This window comes from Procambarus clarkii, chromosome 63, assembly GCF_040958095.1.
Source record: "Procambarus clarkii isolate CNS0578487 chromosome 63, FALCON_Pclarkii_2.0, whole genome shotgun sequence".
NCBI classification, from domain to species: domain Eukaryota; kingdom Metazoa; phylum Arthropoda; class Malacostraca; order Decapoda; family Cambaridae; genus Procambarus; species Procambarus clarkii.
The window spans coordinates 15798212-15819520 of NC_091212.1; the positions used below are offsets into that span (position 1 = coordinate 15798212).

General features: G+C 46.4%; 1 protein-coding gene across 5 annotated transcripts in view; it reads left to right on the forward strand.

Annotated features, from left to right (window-relative positions):
* Window positions 1–8737: 8737 nt before the first annotated feature.
* The window catches only part of LanA (laminin subunit alpha), a 550694-nt gene continuing 538122 nt past the window's right edge, over window positions 8738–21309 (forward strand). For all 5 annotated transcript variants that reach the window (XM_069308774.1, XM_069308775.1, XM_069308777.1 and 2 more), the window contains exon 1: window positions 8738–8995. In XM_069308774.1, the coding sequence (XP_069164875.1) occupies window positions 8759–8995 (237 nt within the window). In that variant the 5' untranslated portion in view covers window positions 8738–8758. The remainder of the gene's footprint in view (window positions 8996–21309) is intronic.

Genomic DNA, 21309 nt, shown 5'->3' on the forward strand with positions numbered 1-21309 from the left:
AGGGGAGAGAGAGAGAGAGAGAAGGGGAGAGAGAGAGAGAGAGAAGGGGAGAGAGAGAGAGAGAGAGAAGGGGAGAGAGAGAGAGAGAGAGAGAGAGAGAGAGAGAGAGAGAGAGAGAGGGGAGGTGTGTGAGTGTATGGGGGGAGGGGAGGTGGAAGTGAGGGAGGGGGATGGAGAGGGTGTGTAGGGGTGGATTAGTGCTGGAGGGTTCAGAGAGAGGTTGTGCGTGTGTGCGTGTGCGTACTCACCTAATTGTACTCACCTAATTGTGCGTGCGGGGGTTGAGCTTTGGCTCTTTGGTCCCGCCTCTCAACTGTCAATCAACTGGTGTACAGATTCCTGAGCCTACTGGGCTCTATCATATCTACATTTGAACGCACACGCACATTGCGTGTGCGTGTGTGTGTGTGTCTGTGTGTGTGTGTGTGTGTGTGTGTGTGTGTGTGTGTGTGTCTGTGTGCGTCTGTGTGTGCGAGAGAGTGTGTAATTACCTAAGTGTAGTTACAGGATGAGAGCTACGCTCGTGGTGTCCCGTCTTCCCAGCACTCTGTCATATAACGCTTTGAAACTACTGACGGTCTTGGCCTCCACCACCTCACTTAACTTGTTCCAACCGTCTACCACTCTATTTGCGAAGGTGAATTTTCTTATATTTCTTCGGCATCTGTGTTTAGCTAGTTTAAATCTATGACCTCTTGTTCTTGAAGTTCCAGGTCTCAGGAAATCTTCCCTGTCGATTTTATCAATTCCTGTTACTATTTTGTACGTAGTGATCATATCACCTCTTTTTCTTCTGTCTTCTAGTTTTGGCATGTTTAATGCTTCTAACCTCTCCTCGTAGCTCTTGCCCTTCAGTTCTGGGAGCCACTTAGTAGCATGTCTTTGCACCTTTTCCAGTTTGTTGATGTGCTTCTTAAGATATGGGCACCACACAACAGCTGCATATTCTAGCTTTGGCCTAACAAAAGTCGTAAACAATTTCTTTAGTATTTCTCCATCCATGTATTTAAAAACAATTCTAAGGTTAGAAAGTGTAGCATAGGCTCCTCGCACAATGTTCTTAATGTGGTCCTCAGGTGACATTTTTCTATCTAAAACCACCCCTAGATCCTTTTCTTAATCAGAATTCTTTAAAGAATTCTTATCCTCACATAATATATAGGTTGTGTGGGGTCTATGTTCTCCTATTCCACATTCCATAACATGACATTTATTAATATTAAATTCCATTTGCCAAGTGGTGCTCCATATACTTATTTTGTCCAGGTCTTCTTGAAGGGCATGACAATCATCTAAATTTCTTATCCTTCCTATTATCTTAGCATCATCAGCAAACATGTTCATATAATTCTGTATACCAACTGGTAGATCATTTATGTAGACAATAAACATCACTGGTGCAAGAACTGAACCCTGTGGTACTCCACTTGTGACATTTCTCCATTCAGATACATTGCCTCTGATTACTGCCCTCATTTTTCTATGTCAGAAAATTTTTCATCCATGATAGAAGCTTACCTGTCACCCCTCCAATATTTTCCAGTTTCCAGAACAACCTCTTATGTGGAACTCTGTCGAAAGCCTTTTTTTAGGTCCAGATAGATGCAATCAACCCAACCATCTCTTTCCTGTAATATCTCTGTGGCTCGATCATAGAAACTGAGTAAATTCGATACACAGGATCTTCCAGATCGAAAATCATACTGTCTGTCTGATATTATATCATTTCTCTCCAGGTGTTCTACCCATTTAGTTTTGATTAGTTTTTCCAATATTTTGACTATTACACTTGTCAATGATACAGGTCTATAATTAAGGGGGTCTTCCCTGTTACCACTTTTGTAGATTGGAACTATGTTAGCCTTTTTCCACACATCAGCTACAGCTCCTGTACACAGGGATGCCTGAAAAATCAGTTGAAGTGGAATGCAGAGCTCAGGTGCACATTCTCTCAGAACCCATGGTGAAACGCCATCTGGGCCAGCTGCTTTGTTCTTACCGAGCTCCTTGAGCATTTTTTCCACTTCGTCTCTAGACACCTCTATGTGCTCTGTTGTTCTCTGGAATTCTTATTGTGTCTAGTTCCCTAAAGATTTCATTTTGTACAAACACACTTTGGAACTTTTCGTTTAGTGTTTCACACATTTCCTTTTCATCTTCCGTGAATCTATTTCCCATTTTCAACCTCTGAATATTATCCTTTACCTGCAATTTGTTGTTTATGAATTTATAGAATAGACCTGGTTCTGTTTTACATTTGTCTGCAATCCCTTTTTCAAAATTTCTTTCTGACTCTCTCCTCACTGGCGTGTAGTTGTTTCTCGCATCTTTGTATCGCTGGTATGTTTGGGGGTTCGGCCTCTTCCTGTATTGATTCCATTTTTGTGTCTTTTGGTCTCTAGCCCTCTCGCAATTTCTATTGAACCAATCCTGTTTCCTAGTTCTGCATCTGTTTTGGTATAAATTTTTTTGTGCCTTTATCATATATTTCACAAAACTTGACATACATCTCATTCACTTCCTTGCCTAGCATCAAGTCTGTCCAATTATACTCACTAAAAAAATTTCTAAGGTCACCATTATGACCTCTCCTGAAGTCTGGTTTTTCAACTGCTTCAACCTCCTTATTTTCTTCCAGCTTATAACGCATTGCATACTTTATTCCCAAAAAGACATGGTCACTTTTACCCAAGGGAGGAAGGTACTGAATGTCAAATATCTCTTCCTCCTTCCTGGTAAATATCAAATCTAGCATGGAGGGAACGTCCCCTTCCCTCATCCTCGTAGCTTGTTTAACATGTTGATACAAGAATGTTTCCAGGATGAGGTCTACAAATTTACAGGTCCAAAAATCTTCTGTTTTAGCTTCATATGCTTCCCAGTCTATGGATTTCAAGTTGAAGTCACCGACTATCAACAGTCGTGATCTATCGTTATCCGCTCTCGCTATAATCTCTCTCATTATTGTTATAAGACCTTCACGTTTACTATCTAGCTCCTCCTTTGACCATGTGCTGCTTGGCGGTGGACTATATGCATTTATTATCATTAGTTTATCATCCTCATGGCAGATCTCTAGTGCTATTATGTCAACTTCTTGTGGATTGGCAGTCATTATTTCGTTCACCTTTAGGTGTTCTTTCACCAGCACAGCAACGCCACCGCCTTTCCTAATTTTTCTGTCCCGTCTCCAAATTGAGTGGCCCCTTGGGAATATGACCTCATTTAAAATTACATCTTCAAGTTTTGTCTCCGTGAGTGCAACAATGTCTGGTGTCTGCAGTTGTATTACATCACTTAACTCCAGTATCTTCGATCTCACTCCATCTATGTTGGTGTATGCAATCTTCAGGAACTTGTTCCCCCTCTCCTTATTCTTCACTCCCCCTCTGTGTGTGTGTGTGTGTGTGTGTGTGTGTGTGTGTGTGTGTGTGTGTGTGTGTTTATTGTGGGGGTGGCACGGTGGGGGGGTTGGGTTAACTGGCGGAGGGATGGAGGGAGTAAAAGGGAGAGGGGGAGTAAAAGGGTGAGGGGGAGTAAAAGGGAGAGGGGGAGTGAAAGGGAGTGAGGGAGATTGAGGAAGAGAGGGAAATAGGCAGAGCAGGGGGGGAGGGAGAGGAAGGAGGACAATCAGGGGGGTGAGGTTGGCGGTAGGCTGGTTTGTGCGTGCGTGTGTGTGTGTGTGTGTGTTTACACTGGCGTGTTATGGTGAGGAGGGGGGGGGGTAGGTCTAGTCAGTGGTGGTGTAATGTAACACACAGGTGTGAGAAGCTAGTACCAAGCTGAGGCTCTTGAGCTACTTTTTCTTATTTTAAATAACTTTGAGACTGAGAGGCACTCACCTCCGAGTAAGCATCCCACAGCACAATTAGGTGATTTATGAAGCGATATCCGCTTTAATTGTTGACGTCTCCGCCAGAGGTCCTCCCACGTGGTGGTCCAAGGTGGTCTCAGGCCTCTGGTGCCACCGTCTTGCCACCGTCTTGCCACACAATGTGTGTGGGTGTTGGTGGGAGTGTGTGTGTGTGTGTGTGTGTACTCACCTAGTTGTGTTTGCGGGGGTTGAGCTCTGGCTCTTTGGTCCCGAACAACCGTCGGGACCACACACGCACACACACCCGTACTCGCCTAGTTGTGCTTGCGGGGGTTGAGCTCTGGCTCTTTGGTCCCGCCTCTCAACCGTCAATCAACAGGTGTACAGGTTCCTGAGCCTATTGGGCTCTATCATATCTACACTTGAAACTGTGTATGGCGTCAGCCTCCACCACATTGCTTCCTAATGCATTCCATTTGTCAACCACTCTGACACTAAAAAAGTTCTTTCTAATATCTCTGTGGCTCATTTGGGCACTCAGTTTCCACCTGTGTCCCCTAGTGCGTGTGCCCCTTGTGTTAAATAGCCTGTCTTTATCAACCCTGTCGATTCCCTTGAGAATCTTGAATGTGGTGATCATGTCCCCCCTAACTCTTCTGTCTTATAACGAAGTGAGGTTCAATTCCCGTAGTCTCTCCTCCTAGCTCATACCTCTCAGCTTGGGTACTAGTCTGGTGGCAAACCTTTGAACCTTTTCCAGTTTAGTCTTATGCTTGACTAGATATGGACGCCATGCTGGAGCCGCATACTCCAGGATTGGTCTGACATATGTGGTATATAATGTTCTGAAAGATTCCTTACACAAGTTTCTAAAGGCCGTTCTTATGTTAGCCAACCTGGCATATGCTGCTGATGTTATCCTCTTGATATGAGCTTCAGGGGACAGGTCTGGCGTGATATCAACCCCCAGGTCTTTCTCTCTCTCTCTGACTCTTGTAGTATTGCATCTCCCAAGTGATACCTTGTATCTGGTCTCCTTCTTCCTACCCCTATCTTCATTACATTACATTTGCTTGGATTAGACTCTAACATCCATTTGTTCGACCATTCCTGCAGCTTGTCCAGGTCTTCTTGAAGCCTCAAGCTGTCCTCCTCTGTCTTAATCCTTCTCATAATTTTGGCGTCGTCAGCAAACATTGAGAGGAATGAGTCTATACCCTCTGGGAAATCATTTAGGTATATAAGAAACAGGATAGGTCCAAGCACAGAGCCCTGTGGGACTCCACTGGTGACTTCACGCCATTCTGAGGTCTCACCCCTCACTATACCTCTCTGCTTCCTATTGCTTAGGTACTCCCTTATCCACTGGAGCGCCCTACCAGTTACTCCTGCCTGTTTCTCCAGCTTCTGCATTAACCTTTTATGGGGTACTGTGTCAAAGGCTTTCCGACAGTCCAATCAGTGTGTGGATCATAGAATTCTATCAAGCCTGTCAGGCAAGATTTACCCTCCCTGAACCCATGTTGATGGGTTGTCAGGAAGTCTCTTCTCTCCAGATGTGTTACTAGGTTTTTCTCACAATCTTCTCCATCACCTTGCATGGTACACAAGTTAAGGACACTGGCCTGTAGTTCAGTGCCTCTTGTCTGTCACCCTTTTTTAAATATTGGTACTACATTAGCAGTCTTCCATACTTCTGGTAGGTCTCCCGTTTCCAGTGACCTACTATACACTATGGAGAGTGGCAAGCAAAGTGCTCCTGCACACTCTTTCAATACCCATGGTGAGATTCCATCCGGCCCAACAGCTTTTCTCACATCTAGCTCCAATAGGCGCTTCTTGACCTCATCTCTTGTAATTTCGACACAATACACACACACACATCCTCCCACCAACACACACACACACACACACACCTGTGTGTGTGTGGGTGTTGGTGGGAGTGTGTGTTGGTGGGAGGGGGTGTGTGTGTGTGTGTGTGTTGGTGGGAGGGTGTGTGTGTGTGTGTGTGTGTGTTGGTGGGAGGGTGTGTGTGTGTTGGTGGGAGGGTGTGTGTGTGTGTGTGTGTGTGTGGGTGTGGGTGTTGGTGTGAGTGTACTCACCAAATTGTGCTTGCGGAGGTTGAGCTTTGGCTCTTTGGTCCCGCCTCACAACTGTCAATCAACTGATGTACAGATTCCTGAGCCTACTGGGCTCTATCATATCTACATTTGAAACTGTGTATAGAGTCAGCCACCACCACATCACTTCCTAGTGCATTCCATTTACTAACTACTCTGACACTGAAAAAGTTCTTTCTAATGTCTCTGTGGCTCATTTGGGTACTCAGCTTCCACCTGTGTCCCCTTGTTCGCGTCCCTCCAGTGTTGAATAGTTCATCCCTGTTTACCCGGTCGATTCCCCTGAGGATTTTGTAGGTTGTGATCATGTCAACCCTTATTCTTCTGTCTTCCAGTGTCGTAAGGTGCATTTCGTGCAGCCTTTCCTCATAACTCATGCCTCTTAGTTCTGGGACTAGTCTAGTAGCATACCTTTGGACTTTTTCCAGCTTCGTCTTGTGCTTGACAAGGTACGGGCTCTATGATGGGGCCGCATACTCCAGGATTTGACTCAACTAATTATTAATCAGCCAATTACTCCATGGGATAACTGGGATCTATCAGTTGATTTTGTAAATGCGCCCAAGAAAGATAGTGTGCACACTACATTATTAAAACAGTTAACACTGAAAAGCATCACTGAAAGTACTCAGAGTATGGGTAACGATGTGTATCAGTGCTATACCGACGGTTCTGTAAAAGAAGGTGGACGATGTACCGGATGTGCATGTAACATATTTGAACAATTTTCTCTCGTACATACAGCAATGAAGCGCGTCAATGACTGGGCAAGTACAACTCAAACCGAACTTGCAAGCATATACCTTGCCACTGAATTTTTAAAAGACAAAGGCAGTGGACTTGTATACTGTGACTCGCAGAGTGCACTCCTGGCATTGAACGCACATAGTAGTGGCACCCAGAAAATAGTCAATGATATTCGAATGAGTGTTTTAGCTGCTAAAGAAAACAGATTTGAGATTAAATTCCTATGGATACCATCACATGTTGGCATCTCAAGGCATGACACTGTTGATATGCTTGCTAAGACAGCCTGCAGAAAACCAGTGGTAGAAATTGATATGGGTGTTTCATTAGCAGTGACAATGAGAATACTTAAACAAATAGCTAATGAAAATCTCACCGACCTAACAAATTCACAAAGACCTGAAAGTTGTAGCATTAAATATTATGATAGATATCGTGAGGAGACATTCACATATGAGACTAATAGAACAAGAACCCGGCAATGTGATGTTATAGTGGCCAGAATACGCCTGGGATATAGACGTATCTGGCAGCTTTCTCAAAACCCAAATGTCGAGTACACAATGTGTCAACTTTGTGAAAGAGAAAACATGCACTCCCTTGAACATTATATGGTAGAATGCCCCATATTGACTGACTTTCGCCCTCCTGGGCTAAGGTATGCTGAACTGTGTAACTACTATATGAGTACTGGAACACTTGATGATATATTGGACTTGTATCCAAGATTGACCATGTAATATATCAATTATACAATGTATATATATATGATGTAACTATATAACCTGAGCTTGTAAAAGCACCTTCATCACCTTCAGTGATTAAGTGCTTAATTGCACACTAGTTTCTTTATCAGCTATCTCACCCTGTCAGAGTAAATGAGGCAAATGTATGTGAATGCATGTGTGTATGTATGTATATATGTGTGTGTATGTATATGTATGGGTATAAAGTATATATGGAAGCTGATCAGAATTACTTTTCACCTTTGTGAATGTACATTAATGACACTATGTAAAAGACACATCAAACACTTTATGTAGGGCATACGTAGATCTGTGTATCTATGTATTTACGTATGTAGGTTAGCTTAGCATTTTGAAAGCACCGAATCCCCTTCTGTGGTTGAGCGTTCAATAAACCCTTGAACTATATGTTTAACACTTCTCTAACCCTGTCCATGGAGGACAGAAGAAAATGTATATATGCTGGTTAGCATTGTAAATGTGTGGCCACGTCTGTGTTAGAAAATAATAAAAATTAAAAAAAACTCCAGGATTGGTCTTACATATGTGGTGTACAAGATTCTGAATGATTCCTTACACAGGTTCCTGAACGCCGTTCTGATGTTAGCCAGCCTCGCATATGCCGCAGACGTTATTCTCTTTATGTGGGCTTCAGGAGACAGGTTTGGTGTGATATCAACTCTTAGATCTTTCTCTGTCTGTTTCATTAAATACTTCATCTCCTATTCTGATCCTGTGTCTGGCCTCCTGTTTCCACTGCCTAGTTTCATTACTATGCATTTACTCGGGTTGAACTTCAACAACCATTTGTTGGACCATTCACTCAGTCTATCTAGGAAATCTTGTAGCCTCCTACTATCATCCTCTGTTTCAATCCTCCTCATAATTTTTGCATCGTCGGCAAACATTGAGAGGAACGAATCTATACCCCTCTGGGAAATCATTTACATATACCAGAAACAGTATAGGTCCAAGGACTGATCCCTGCGGGACTCCACTTGTAACGTCTCGCCAATCTGAGACCTCACCCCCTCACACAGACTCGTTGTCTCCTGTTGCTTAGGTACTCCTCTATCCACCGGAGTACCTTCCCTTTCACTCCAGCCTGCATCTCCAACTTTCGCACTAGCCTCTTGTGTGGCACTGTATCAAAGGCTTTCTGACAATCCAAAAATCCAAGTGTGTGTGTGTGTGTGTGTGTGTGTGTGTGTGTGTGTGTGTGTGTGTTAGGGAGGAGGGTTGGGGTAGTGATGGGTGGGGGAGTGAGCCATGGGAGGTGGGGGGAGGCGTGGGCAGCCGTCAGCGCGGGGGTCATCATTGAGGCAGCGACCATGGCACTGTGCGGGTGGTGTCTGCCCCACGCCCGAGGGCTCGCGCTCCTCCTCCTCCTCCTCCACAACGCTGCCGCTCAAGTGTTAACTCCTCCTTATTTTAATTTAGCTGAAAACCGTCGTATCGGAGCGACAGCGACATGCGGCGAGGGCGAGGCGGACCCGGAGCTCTACTGCCACCTGGTGGGCGCCAACGCTGACAGGGACGCTTCTTCTGACTTCATCCAGGGAGGACAGGTCAGTACTTCCCCACGCCCCCCACACGCCCCCCACACGCCCCCCACACGCCCCCCACACGCCCCCCACACGCCCCCCACACGCCCCCCACACGCCCCACACACGCCCAACACATACCCACACATGCCCCCCACACGCCCAACACATACCCACACACGCCCCACACACGCCCAACACATACCCACACACGCCCACACCCTCCCCCCACACGCCCCACACACGCCCACACCCTCCCCCCACACGCCCCACACACGCCCACACCCTCCCCCCACACGCCCCACACACGCCCACACCCTCCCCCCACACGCCCCACACACGCCCACACCCTCCCCCCACACGCCCCACACACGCCCACACCCCCCCACACGCCCACACCCTCTTCACACACGCACACACGCCCCACACACGCCCACACCCTCCCCACATACCCCCACACCCTCCCTCATACACCCACACACACGCCCCCCACACGCCCACACCCTCCCCCCACGCCCCATACACGCCCCACACACACGCCCACACACGCCCACACGCCCCACACCCTCCCCACACCCTCCCCACACCCTCCCCACACACGCCCACACGCCCCACACCCTCCCCACACACGCCCACACTCTCCTCACCAACTAAACTTAACATATACATGTTGACCATAATCCTGCAGCTCGCTGTACAACCTCACAAAAAAAAATATTTTTTTATTTTCGCTCAGAACGAAAAAGTTTCACTCAGAACAAAATGTTCATTTATAAAGAAATAAGAACAAAGTTGGTGCTATGTGACGACCATATAAGTCAGTTGTGGTGTATTACGACCATATAAGTCAGATGGTGGTGTGTGACGACCAAATAAGTCAGTTGGTGGTGTGTGACGACCATATAAGTCAGTTGGTGGTGAGTAACGACCATATAAGTCAGTGGTGTGTGACGACCATATAAGTCAGATGGTGTGTGACGACCATATAAGTCAGTTGTGGTGTATTACGACCATATAAGTCAGATGGTGGTGTGTGACGACCAAATAAGTCAGTTGGTGGTGTGTGACGACCATATAAGTCAGTTGGTGGTGAGTAACGACCATATAAGTCAGTGGTGTGTGACGACCATATAAGTCAGTGGTGTGTGACGACCATATAAGTCAGATGGTGTGTGACGACCATATAAGTCAGTTGTGGTGTATTACGACCATATAAGTCAGATGGTGGTGTGTGACGACCAAATAAGTCAGTTGGTGGTGTGTGACGACCATATAAGTCAGTTGGTGGTGAGTAACGACCATATAAGTCAGTGGTGTGTGACGACCATATAAGTCAGTGGTGTGTGACGACCATATAAGTCAGATGGTGTGTGACGACCATATAAGTCAGTTAGTGGTGAGTGACGACCATATAAGTCAGTTGGTGGTGAGTGACGACCATATAAGTCAGTTGGTGGTGAGTGACGACCATATAAGTCAGTGGTGAGTGACGACCATATAAGTCAGTTGGTGGTGAGTGACGACCATATAAGTCAGTTAGTGGTGAGTGACGACCATATAAGTCAGTTGGTGGTGAGTGACGACCATATAAGTCAGTTGGTGGTGAGTGACGACCATATAAGTCAGTTGGTGGTGAGTAACGACCATATAAGTCAGTTAGTGGTGAGTGACGACCATATAAGTCAGTTGTGGTGAGTGACGACCATATAAGTCAGATGGTGGTGTATTACGACCATATAAGTCAGATGGTGGTGTGTGACGACCAAATAAGTCAGTTGGTGGTGTGTGACGACCATATAAGTCAGTTGGTGGTGAGTAACGACCATATAAGTCAGTGGTGTGTGACGACCATATAAGTCAGTGGTGTGTGACGACCATATAAGTCAGTTGGTGGTGAGTGACGACCATATAAATCAGTTGTGGTGAGTGACGACCATATAAGTCAGTGGTGTGTGACGACCTTATAAGTCAGTTGGTGGTGAGTGACGACCATATAAGTCAGTTGGTGGTGAGTGACGACCATATAAGTCAGTTGGTGGTGTGTGACGACCATATAAGTCAGTTAGTGGTGTGTGACGACCATATAAGTCAGTGGTGTCTGACGACCATACAAGTCAGTTGGTGGTGAGTGACGACCATATAAGTCAGTGGTGTGTGACGACCATATAAGTCAGTGGTGTGTGACGACCATATAAGTCAGTGGTGTGTGACGACCATATAAGTCAGTGGTGTGTGACGACCATATAAGTCAGTGGTGTGTGACGACCATATAAGTCAGTGGTGTGTGACGACCATATAAGTCAGTGGTGTGTGACGACCTTATAAGTCAGTTGGTGGTGTGTGGTGACCATATAAGTCAGTGGTGTGTGACGACCATATAAGTCAGTGGTGTGTGACGACCATATAAGTCAGTGGTGTGTGACGACCATATAAGTCAGTGGTGTGTGACGACCATATAAGTCAGTTGGTGGTGAGTGACGACCATATAAGTCAGTTGGTGGTGAGTAACGACCATATAAGTCAGTGTGTGACGACCATATAAGTCAGTGGTGTGTGACGACCATATAAGTCAGTTGGTGGTGAGTGACGACCATATAAGTCAGTTGGTGGTGAGTGACGACCATATAAGTCAGTTGGTGGTGAGTGACGACCATATAAGTCAGTTGGTGGTGTGTGACGACCTTATAAGTCAGTTGGTGGTGTGTGACGACCATATAAGTCAGTTGGTGGTGTGTGACGACCATATAAGTCAGTTGGTGGTGTGTGACGACCATATAAGTCAGTTGGTGGTGAGTGACGACCATATAAGTCAGTTGGTGGTGTGTTACGACCATACAAGTCAGTTGGTGGTGAGTGACGACCATATAAGTTAGTTGTGGTGTGTGACGACCATATAAGTCAGTTGGTGGTGTGTGACGACCATATAAGTCAGTTGGTGGTGTGTGACGACCATATAAGTCAGTTGGTGGTGTGTTACGACCATACAAGTCAGTTGGTGGTGAGTGACGACCATATAAGTCAGTTGGTGGTGTGTTACGACCATACAAGTCAGTTGGTGGTGAGTGACGACCATATAAGTCAGTTGTGGTGTGTGACGACCATATAAGTCAGTTGGTGGTGAGTGACGACCATATAAGTCAGTTAGTGGTGTGTGACGACCATATAAGTCAGTTGGTGGTGAGTGACGACCATATAAGTCAGTTGGTGGTGAGTGACGACCATATAAGTCAGTTGGTGGTGAGTGACGACCATATAAGTCAGTTGGTGGTGAGTGACGACCATATAAGTCAGTTGGTGGTGAGTGACGACCATATAAGTCAGTTGGTGGTGAGTGACGACCATACAAGTCAGTTGTGGTGTGTGACGACCATATAAATCAGTTGGTGGTGAGTGACGACCATACAAGTCAGTTGGTGGTGAGTGACGACCATATAAATCAGTTAGTGGTGAGTGACGACCATATAAGTCAGTTAGTGGTGTGTGACGACCATATAAGTCAGTTAATGGTATGTGACGACCATATAAGTCAGTTAGTGGTGTGTGACGACCATATAAGTCAGTTAATGGTATGTGACGACCATATAAGTCAGTTAGTGCTATGTGACGACCATATAAGTCAGTTAGTGGTATGTAACGACCATATAAGTCGGTTAGTGGTGTGTGACGACCATATAAGTCAGTGGTGTGTGACGACCATATAAGTCAGTGGTGTGTGACGACCATATAAGTCAGTTGGTGGTGAGTGACGACCATATAAGTCAGTTGGTGGTGAGTAACGACCATATAAGTCAGTGTGTGACGACCATATAAGTCAGTGGTGAGTGACGACCATATAAGTCAGTTGGTGGTGAGTGACGACCATATAAGTCAGTTGGTGGTGAGTGACGACCATATAAGTCAGTTGGTGGTGTGTGACGACCTTATAAGTCAGTTGGTGGTGTGTGACGACCATATAAGTCAGTTGGTGGTGTGTGACGACCATATAAGTCAGTTGGTGGTGTGTGACGACCATATAAGTCAGTTGGTGGTGAGTGACGACCATATAAGTCAGTTGGTGGTGTGTTACGACCATACAAGTCAGTTGGTGGTGAGTGACGACCATATAAGTTAGTTGTGGTGTGTGACGACCATATAAGTCAGTTGGTGGTGTGTGACGACCATATAAGTCAGTTGGTGGTGTGTGACGACCATATAAGTCAGTTGGTGGTGTGTTACGACCATATAAGTCAGTTGGTGGTGAGTGACGACCATATAAGTCAGTTGGTGGTGAGTGACGACCATACAAGTCAGTTGGTGGTGAGTGACGACCATATAAATCAGTTAGTGGTGAGTGACGACCATATAAGTCAGTTAGTGGTGTGTGACGACCATATAAGTCAGTTAGTGGTGTGTGACGACCATATAAGTCAGTTAATGGTATGTGACGACCATATAAGTCAGTTAGTGGTGTGTGACGACCATATAAGTCAGTTAGTGGTATGTAACGACCATATAAGTCGGTTAGTGGTGTGTGACGACCATATAAGTCAGTGGTGTGTGACGACCATATAAGTCAGTGGTGTGTGACGACCATATAAGTCAGTTGGTGGTGAGTGACGACCATATAAGTCAGTGTGTGACGACCATATAAGTCAGTGGTGTGTGACGACCATATAAGTCAGTTGGTGGTGAGTGACGACCATATAAGTCAGTTGGTGGTGAGTGACGACCATATAAGTCAGTGGTGTGTGACGACCATATAAGTCAGTTAGTGGTGTGTGACGACCATATAAGTCAGTTGGTGGTGAGTGACGACCATATAAGTCAGTTGGTGGTGAGTGACGACCATATAAGTCAGTTGGTGGTGAGTGACGACCATATAAGTCAGTTGGTGGTGAGTGACGACCATATAAGTCAGTTGGTGGTGTGTTACGACCATACAAGTCAGTTGGTGGTGAGTGACGACCATATAAGTCAGTTGTGGTGTGTGACGACCATATAAATCAGTTGGTGGTGTGTGACGACCATATAAGTCAGTTGTGGTGTGTGACGACCATATAAATCAGTTGGTGGTGAGTGACGACCATATAAGTCAGTTAGTGGTGTGTGACGACCATATAAGTCAGTTAATGGTATGTGACGACCATATAAGTCAGTTAATGGTATGTGACGACCATATAAGTCAGTTAGTGGTGTGTGACGACCATATAAGTCAGTTAATGGTATGTGACGACCATATAAGTCAGTTAATGGTATGTGACGACCATATAAGTCAGTTAGTGGTATGTGACGACCATATAAGTCAGTTAGTGGTATGTAACGACCATATAAGTCGGTTAGTCAGTCTTACCTGGGACGCGGTCGGGTCAAGACCTCTGCTCCGCACCTTCCCCCTCCCCCTCCCCCCATGCTGGGTACTGAGATGGAGACTCAGTCACCAGTAGAACTGGCTGCTTCCCACGGAGATATTAACATGGACTCTGAAAGCAGCCAGCCAGTCAGACGAGGAGGGCGTGTTTCAAGAAGTTCTGACAAGGAATAAGAAGAAACGCAGAAGACAGGATGCAAGGCGTAGTGTGGACAGTAATGGTACACTTAACGGAAACGATAAAAGAATGAAGAACGACGCCGAGACTGATGCAGACAAACGGACGGAACGATGTCAGGAAGGTGAGGATCAGCGGAGATGGAGGCTTCTCTTCCCTGCCTCATGCACGTTGGCCTATCATCAGAAGCTGCTGTGGACCGTCAAACTCGGAAGAGAACACCGCAAGTTCGAGCCCCTGCTGAAGGAAGGTGTAAACAGACCTTACTTAACGGTAGGTTCTAGGGAGGCAGTGACGTTTCTTAGCCAGCAAGGATATGATGGAATTCTTATGGAAATACCGGAGGGGAACGAGAAGCTGACGAAGGTAATTATCTATAAATACCCTCAGACTCTGGACCCCGAGTTTATACTCGACGACCAACGATTTGTGTGGGCCAAGCGTCACCTCATTAAAGGTGAAGCTAGGAGTCAGGTGGTGGCTCTAGTGAGAGGTGACGTACCCGAAAAAGTGTTCATCACCGGGGCTGGCTACAGGCATGTAGCAAAGTATGTGGAAGAGCCCATAATATGCCTGAAATGCTGCAGATGGGGGCATAAATCCTGGAGCTGTCAAAATGATCCACGATGTCGTTTCTGCGGAAAGTCTCACCTCTCTACTGTGTGTAGAAACAGACTGAATCTGGGTGAGAAAATAGTTCCCAGATGCTGCAACTGTGGAGGTGTTCACAATGCGAGCTCGGCTGTGTGTAGCAAGAGGCCGAGTATGGCTGTTCTCCGGCCGGTGAATGTTACAGAGCAAGCAAGAGCTCTTACCCAGACACCGGGAGCACAGCAAAACAGTCTGCCCCAAACAGTGCCAGTGAACCGGACGAATGCGTGGGTAAAGGAGTCACCTTTACTTAGGCAGGCTCCAGCAACAAGCAGCCACGCCACCACTCAGGACTCCGGCAGTGACAGTGTAACGGTGAGTGAAGTGGCTACTGTGGCTCAGAGAGAGGGTCATAATAATATGGTCAAGGAAGTGTGGGCTGAACTTAAAAAAGTTGGTGAGTTCCTCCAAAATCTGGGGCAGAGAATCGAGTCCATCGAGGCTAAATTAAACGTTCAGGAGGTCAAGGAAAATCACAAAACGGTGAAGGATAGTCAGGATATAGTGGTTGAGGACAAAAATGAAATATTGAGTGATGAAATGAAGGAAAGTGAAGTGTGTGTGAATGATGGTAGTCGTAGTGAAAGGAAGAACCCTATAATTACACATAAAATGAAGGAATCATTTGGGCCAACAATGGACATCTCAGGGCTGAAAAAATCTCTTGAGAATCGCAATGTCGCTTTTACTGGTGAACTTGGGAGGAGGTGGGAGATGTTATACAAGGTATGGCTATCATTTAGTGAACTTATTGGGGATGACTTAGGCAATGAATTGATTAATAATGGATCACCCTAGACTGAAAGTGTTGTCATGGAATGTTAATGGTTTGAGAAACAGGGTTACAGATGTTCATTGTTATGTGATGGGAAATGATATTGATGTTGTAGCTCTCCAGGAGACAGGGGATAGGAATGAAGGATTATTGAAATTAAATGGTTATAAAGGGTTTCACCTCTTCGCTGCAAATACCATCAGAGGCACGTCGATTTATGTTAAGAACTCCATACCAGCAGAGTTAGTAGAACCGCCATCAAAAACGCAAGGTATAGAGAGTGTCTGTGTTAAATTATCATTAAGGGAAGGGGAATTTATTGTAGTTAATTTGTATGTATCCAGGAACTGCTTCGACGCTAACTATTTACCTGACTGCATTTATACTAATCCTTCACTGGTCATTGGGGACCTTAATGCTCGGCACACAAGCCTTGGGACAGTGGGTAGTATTAATGCTAATGGGGTCAAGTGGTTACAGTTTCTACAAGATCATCCAGATACCTGTCTCTTGGGAAACAATGAACCAACTCACATCAGGGGAGGACGGCTTGACTATGCCTGCGTTTTAAACTCTCAGGGGATTATGGGGGAGGCTCGGGTTGTTCGGGAACTACTTAGTGACCACTTTGCCTTGAACGTTGAATTACCACTGGGGAAAAAACAAGTCCACTTTCAAAGGAAAAGGCTAAATATTAAGAAAGATATGAAAAATTATTTTATTCAAAATATGGGAGATTGGTATCAACATTACACGCCGCTCTGCGTTGATAGTTTTTACGAGGACATGGTCGAGAACATAGAGAAATTAGTACAGAGGGAAAATAACGGGGGCAGGGGAAGCAAGACGCACGGACCTAAGAAATTTAAATATTCCAATGATCAGCAAGTCAAGGGATGGGAGAGAATGCTACGGGGTGCGCATAAAGCATGGTTAAAAAATGGAATGAGGGATGAAGAGAAAAATACAATGTTGGAAGTGGCTAGGGAATGCAGTCAGGTGAGGAAGGAGGCGCGGGACAGATACTGGCAAGACTTTGCTCAGGCCATTGGTAATACTAAGAACCTTAAAGACATATGGAGAGCAGTAAATAAAGTCAGGGGTTGTAAGACCAAATTCATTGCTCACTCAGATCCAGGGAAAGTTGCTAATGAGTTAGTAGATAAATGGGCAAGTGCTGCTGGTATGGAGTCCTTACCTGCAGACACGAGAGTCACCATTGAGTCATGGGAAAATATTAGAAATGGAGTAACTTTATGTGCCTTAAATACAAGATCTATAGCATGCACTGAGATAACCCACGATGAGCTACTGGATGCTATAAAAAGTGGCAGCTCCACTGCTCCGGGAAAAGATGGAGTAACGTATGACATACTTAATTATTTAGCCGGTATGAAACCTAATCCCTTACTTGATTTGTTTAATATGAGTTATAGAGAGGGAAAGTTACCAAGAAAATGGAAAGAGGCTGTCATCATTCCTATCCCTAAGTCAAACGGAGGCTACAGACCTGTCTCCTTAATATCCTGCTTTTGTAAAATGATGGAAAGGATTTTGTTAAATAGGCTACTCTACCTTGTAGGTGATAACATGTCCAATAATCTCTTTGGTTTTATCAAAGGCAAAAGTACTGCGGATTGTCTCTTAAAGTGTTTGTCTAATGTGGATGACAATTGTAGAGTTTTTGTTGATCTACAAGGAGCGTTTGATAAAGCCAATGGGGAAGTAATCTTATACGAATTAGCCAATCTGGGAATAACAGGGAGATTGCTACACTGGATAAGGGATTACCTGCAAGGCAGAAAAGGTCAGGTGTATTACCAGGGATACATGTCTGAGGAACGGAGGTTTCAGTTAGGTACCCCACAAGGGGGAGTATTAAGTCCCACCTTATTCAATGTATTAATGAACAGATTAGCATCAGAGATGTATCCTCCAGGGGTCACGACGATCATATATGCTGATGACATTCTTATACAAGGCACTTCTGGGAACAAAATTCAAGATGCTCTTAACATACTTGGTACAACCTGTCACAAGTTAGGCTTAGTTATAAATGCAGATAAAACCAAATACGAGTATAGGAAACGAAGAAATATAACACTTACTCTAAATGGTGTGGAACTGAGCCGTGTACAGAAGTACAAGTATCTGGGCATGTATGTTGGATACACATGTGAGAGTAAAAATGCTGAAATAAATCATATCAGCACCTTATGTAAAGCCCGTCTGCATCCTCTAAAAGCACTGGCTTTTTCTGGTAAAGGTGTTGGGGTACCTATCTTGCGGATGTTATACATAAGCACTGTTCGCTCCCTGATAGACTACGCAGCACCCGTATTGTCTTACACAGGCCAAGGCAGAATTCAAAAAATAGAGCTGATACAGAACGAGGCTATGAGGATTATTCTTGGATGTCAAAGAAATGCAATGATTGAAATAATGAGAATGGAATTAAATTTACAGAGTGTGTGTGATAGAGTCCGTGACATTAACACTAGAGTATCTATTCGTTTCATGCGGAGAAAAGGAGGGGATAAGCTGTTTGAGAGCGTTCAGACCTGCTTGAGTGACGTACACACTTCCAGGAAACTGAGGGAGACACGCTATACGAGAGGATTAGCTCATGACCTCAGGGAATACGACGTACTTGACTGCTGTAAACCCTCTCGAAAGTGTAATATGTCTGCTCCCTGGAAAGTACAGAAAATAGACGTCGAAATTGTACCCCTCAAGGTGAAAAAGATTCATCATGAACCGGGACAATTACGGTGTTTGTATGGAAGCATGATATCTCGGTTACCAAGAGGCAACAGTTTACATGTATATTGCGACGGGTCGGTGGCGGAGGATGGCAGGGCAGGGTGTGGTGTCCTAATAAGGGATTATACGGAGTTTGGGACTGTGGACAGGATAATTGAACTCCGGCTTAGTAATTATATATCATCCACACAAGCTGAACTGCAGGCCATTCTGGCGTGTTTGGAGGAAGTACGTCATGACGACAAAAATGTTTTTGTATTTGTCGATAGCCGAGGAGCACTGGAGTCCTTAAACAGTCGAAACCCAGTCTTCATGTCTATAGTGGAGGACTGTAAGAGAAGAATAACTGAGATACAGCTGAAAGGTTATAGTGTGAAATTCATGTGGATTCCATCTCACGTTGGAATAGTGCTCAACGAGGTGGCGGATGACTTGGCCAAACGTGCCACATCAAAACCACAAGTTGACATTGAATGTGAATTCACAATGAGACAAATAAGAAGCAAAATCAGAAATATTCAGGCACAGGCGGGAGTGGAGAGGAGAGAGATAATGTATGAGAGTAGTCAAACCATGCAACACTACATGTATGTGAGTCAAAACACCCATTTCACTTATGGTAAAAGGAGAAATGCTTGGAGTGACTCTGTGTACATGCGGCTCAGGCTTGGGTACAAATATTACTGGGAATATGGGATAGATGTTCATGGTAATGACACGAAGTGTAAACTATGTGGTATGTTAAGGTCTCACACCCTTGCCCATTATATTCTTGATTGTCCGTTGATTAGTGTATATAGAAACACTGAGATAAGGACTGTTCCTGAACAAATAGCCTGGATGTGTCACAACGGAAAGGTTGATGATATTCTTGAGAGATATAAGAATTTTGCACCAAGATTGTAATATTTTGTTGAATTATCTGCAGGTGTCTTGCAATTTGTCTATACAGTATACCTAGGTCATAAAAGTATTTGTGTGTACGTCTGATAACATACTACTTGTGAAGGAGGAAATGTATATTTTTACCTCTCAAAATGTTTGGTAATGTGTTTATTTGTGATGTGTGTATATGTATATATTAACACGTTGTACTGAATGGGGTGAGAATAGCTTGAGCTACCTCATCCCTTTGTGTGTATTTTACCTCAATAAACTTATTTCAATTTCAATTTCAATTTCAGTCGGTTAGTGGTGTGTGACGACCATATAAGTCTAAGTTTGACTATCTCCGGGTCGTTTATGGTCGCTAAAAACCAACTTTAATCTTATAGTTCGTTAAACAAAACAAGAAACAAAACGTCTCCATATTGCTTTAGATCGGATGTATTTTGGTATATAAGTAAGACTTTGTATACTAAGCTTTGTGTTGGTAGGCACTCAAGTATGCTGGCAAGTTAAAACCAGGCCTGTGTGTGGGCCCGCCTAGTGCTGGGGTGTGGGGGGCCCTCCTGGTGCTGGGGTGTGTGGGCCCGCCTAGTGCTGGGGTGTGGGGGGCCCTCCTGGTGCTGGGGTATGGGGGGCCCTCCTGGTGCTGGGGTATGGGGGGCCCTCCTGGTGCTGGGGTGTGGGGGGCCCTCCTGGTGCTGGGGTGTGGGGGCCCGCCTGGTGCTGGGGTGTGGGGGCCCGCCTGGTGCTGGGGTGCTGGTATGGGGGGCCGCCTGGTGCTGGGGTACTGGTGTGGGGGCCCGCCTGGTGCTGGGGTGTGGGGGCCCGCCTGGTGCTGGGGTGCTGGTGTGGGGGCCCGCCTGGTGCTGGGTTGTGAGTGTGGGGGCCCGCCTGGTGCTGGGGTGTGGGTGTGGGAGCCCGCCTGGTGCTGGGCTGTGGGGGTCCGCCTGGTGCTGGTGTGGGGGCCCGCCTGGTGCTGGGGTGCTGGTGTGGGGGCCCGCCTGGTGCTGGGGTGCTTGTGTAGGGGCCCCCCTGGTGCTGGGGTGCTTGTGTAGGGACCCCCCTGGTGCTGGGGTGCTAGTGTAGGGGCCCCCCTGGTGCTGGGGTGCTGATGTAGGGGCCCCCTGGTGCTGGGGTGTGGGGGCCTACCTGGTGCTGGAGTGCTGGTGTGGGGGCCCCCCTGGTGCTGGGGTGCTGGTGTAGAGGCCCCCTGGTGCTGGGATGTGGGGGCTCCCCTGGTGCTGGGGTGTGGGGGCCCACCTGGTGCTGGGATGCTGGTGTGGGGGCCCCCTGGTGCTGGGGTGCTAGTGTGGGGGGCCCGCCTGGTGCTGGGGTGTGGGGGGCCCGCCTGGTGCTGGGGTGTGGGGGGCCCGCCTGGTGCTGGGGTGTGGGGGGCCCGCCTGGTGCTGGGGTGTGGGGGGCCCGCCTGGTGCTAGTGTAGGGGCCCCCCTGGTGCTGGGGTGCTAGTGTGGGGGCCCGCCTGGTGCTGGGGTGCTTTTGTGGGGGCCCCCCTTGGTGCTGGGGTGCTAGTGTAGGGGCCCCCTTGGTGCTGGGGTGTGGGGACCCGCCTGGTGCTGGGGTGTGGGTGCCCGCCTGGTGCTAGTGTGGGGGTCCGCCTGGACCTGGGGTGCTGGTGTGGGGACCCGCCTGGTGCTGGGGTGTGGGGGGTCCGCCTGCTGCTGGGGTGTGGGTGCCCGCCTGGTGCTAGTGTGGGGGTTCGCCTGGACCTGGGGTGC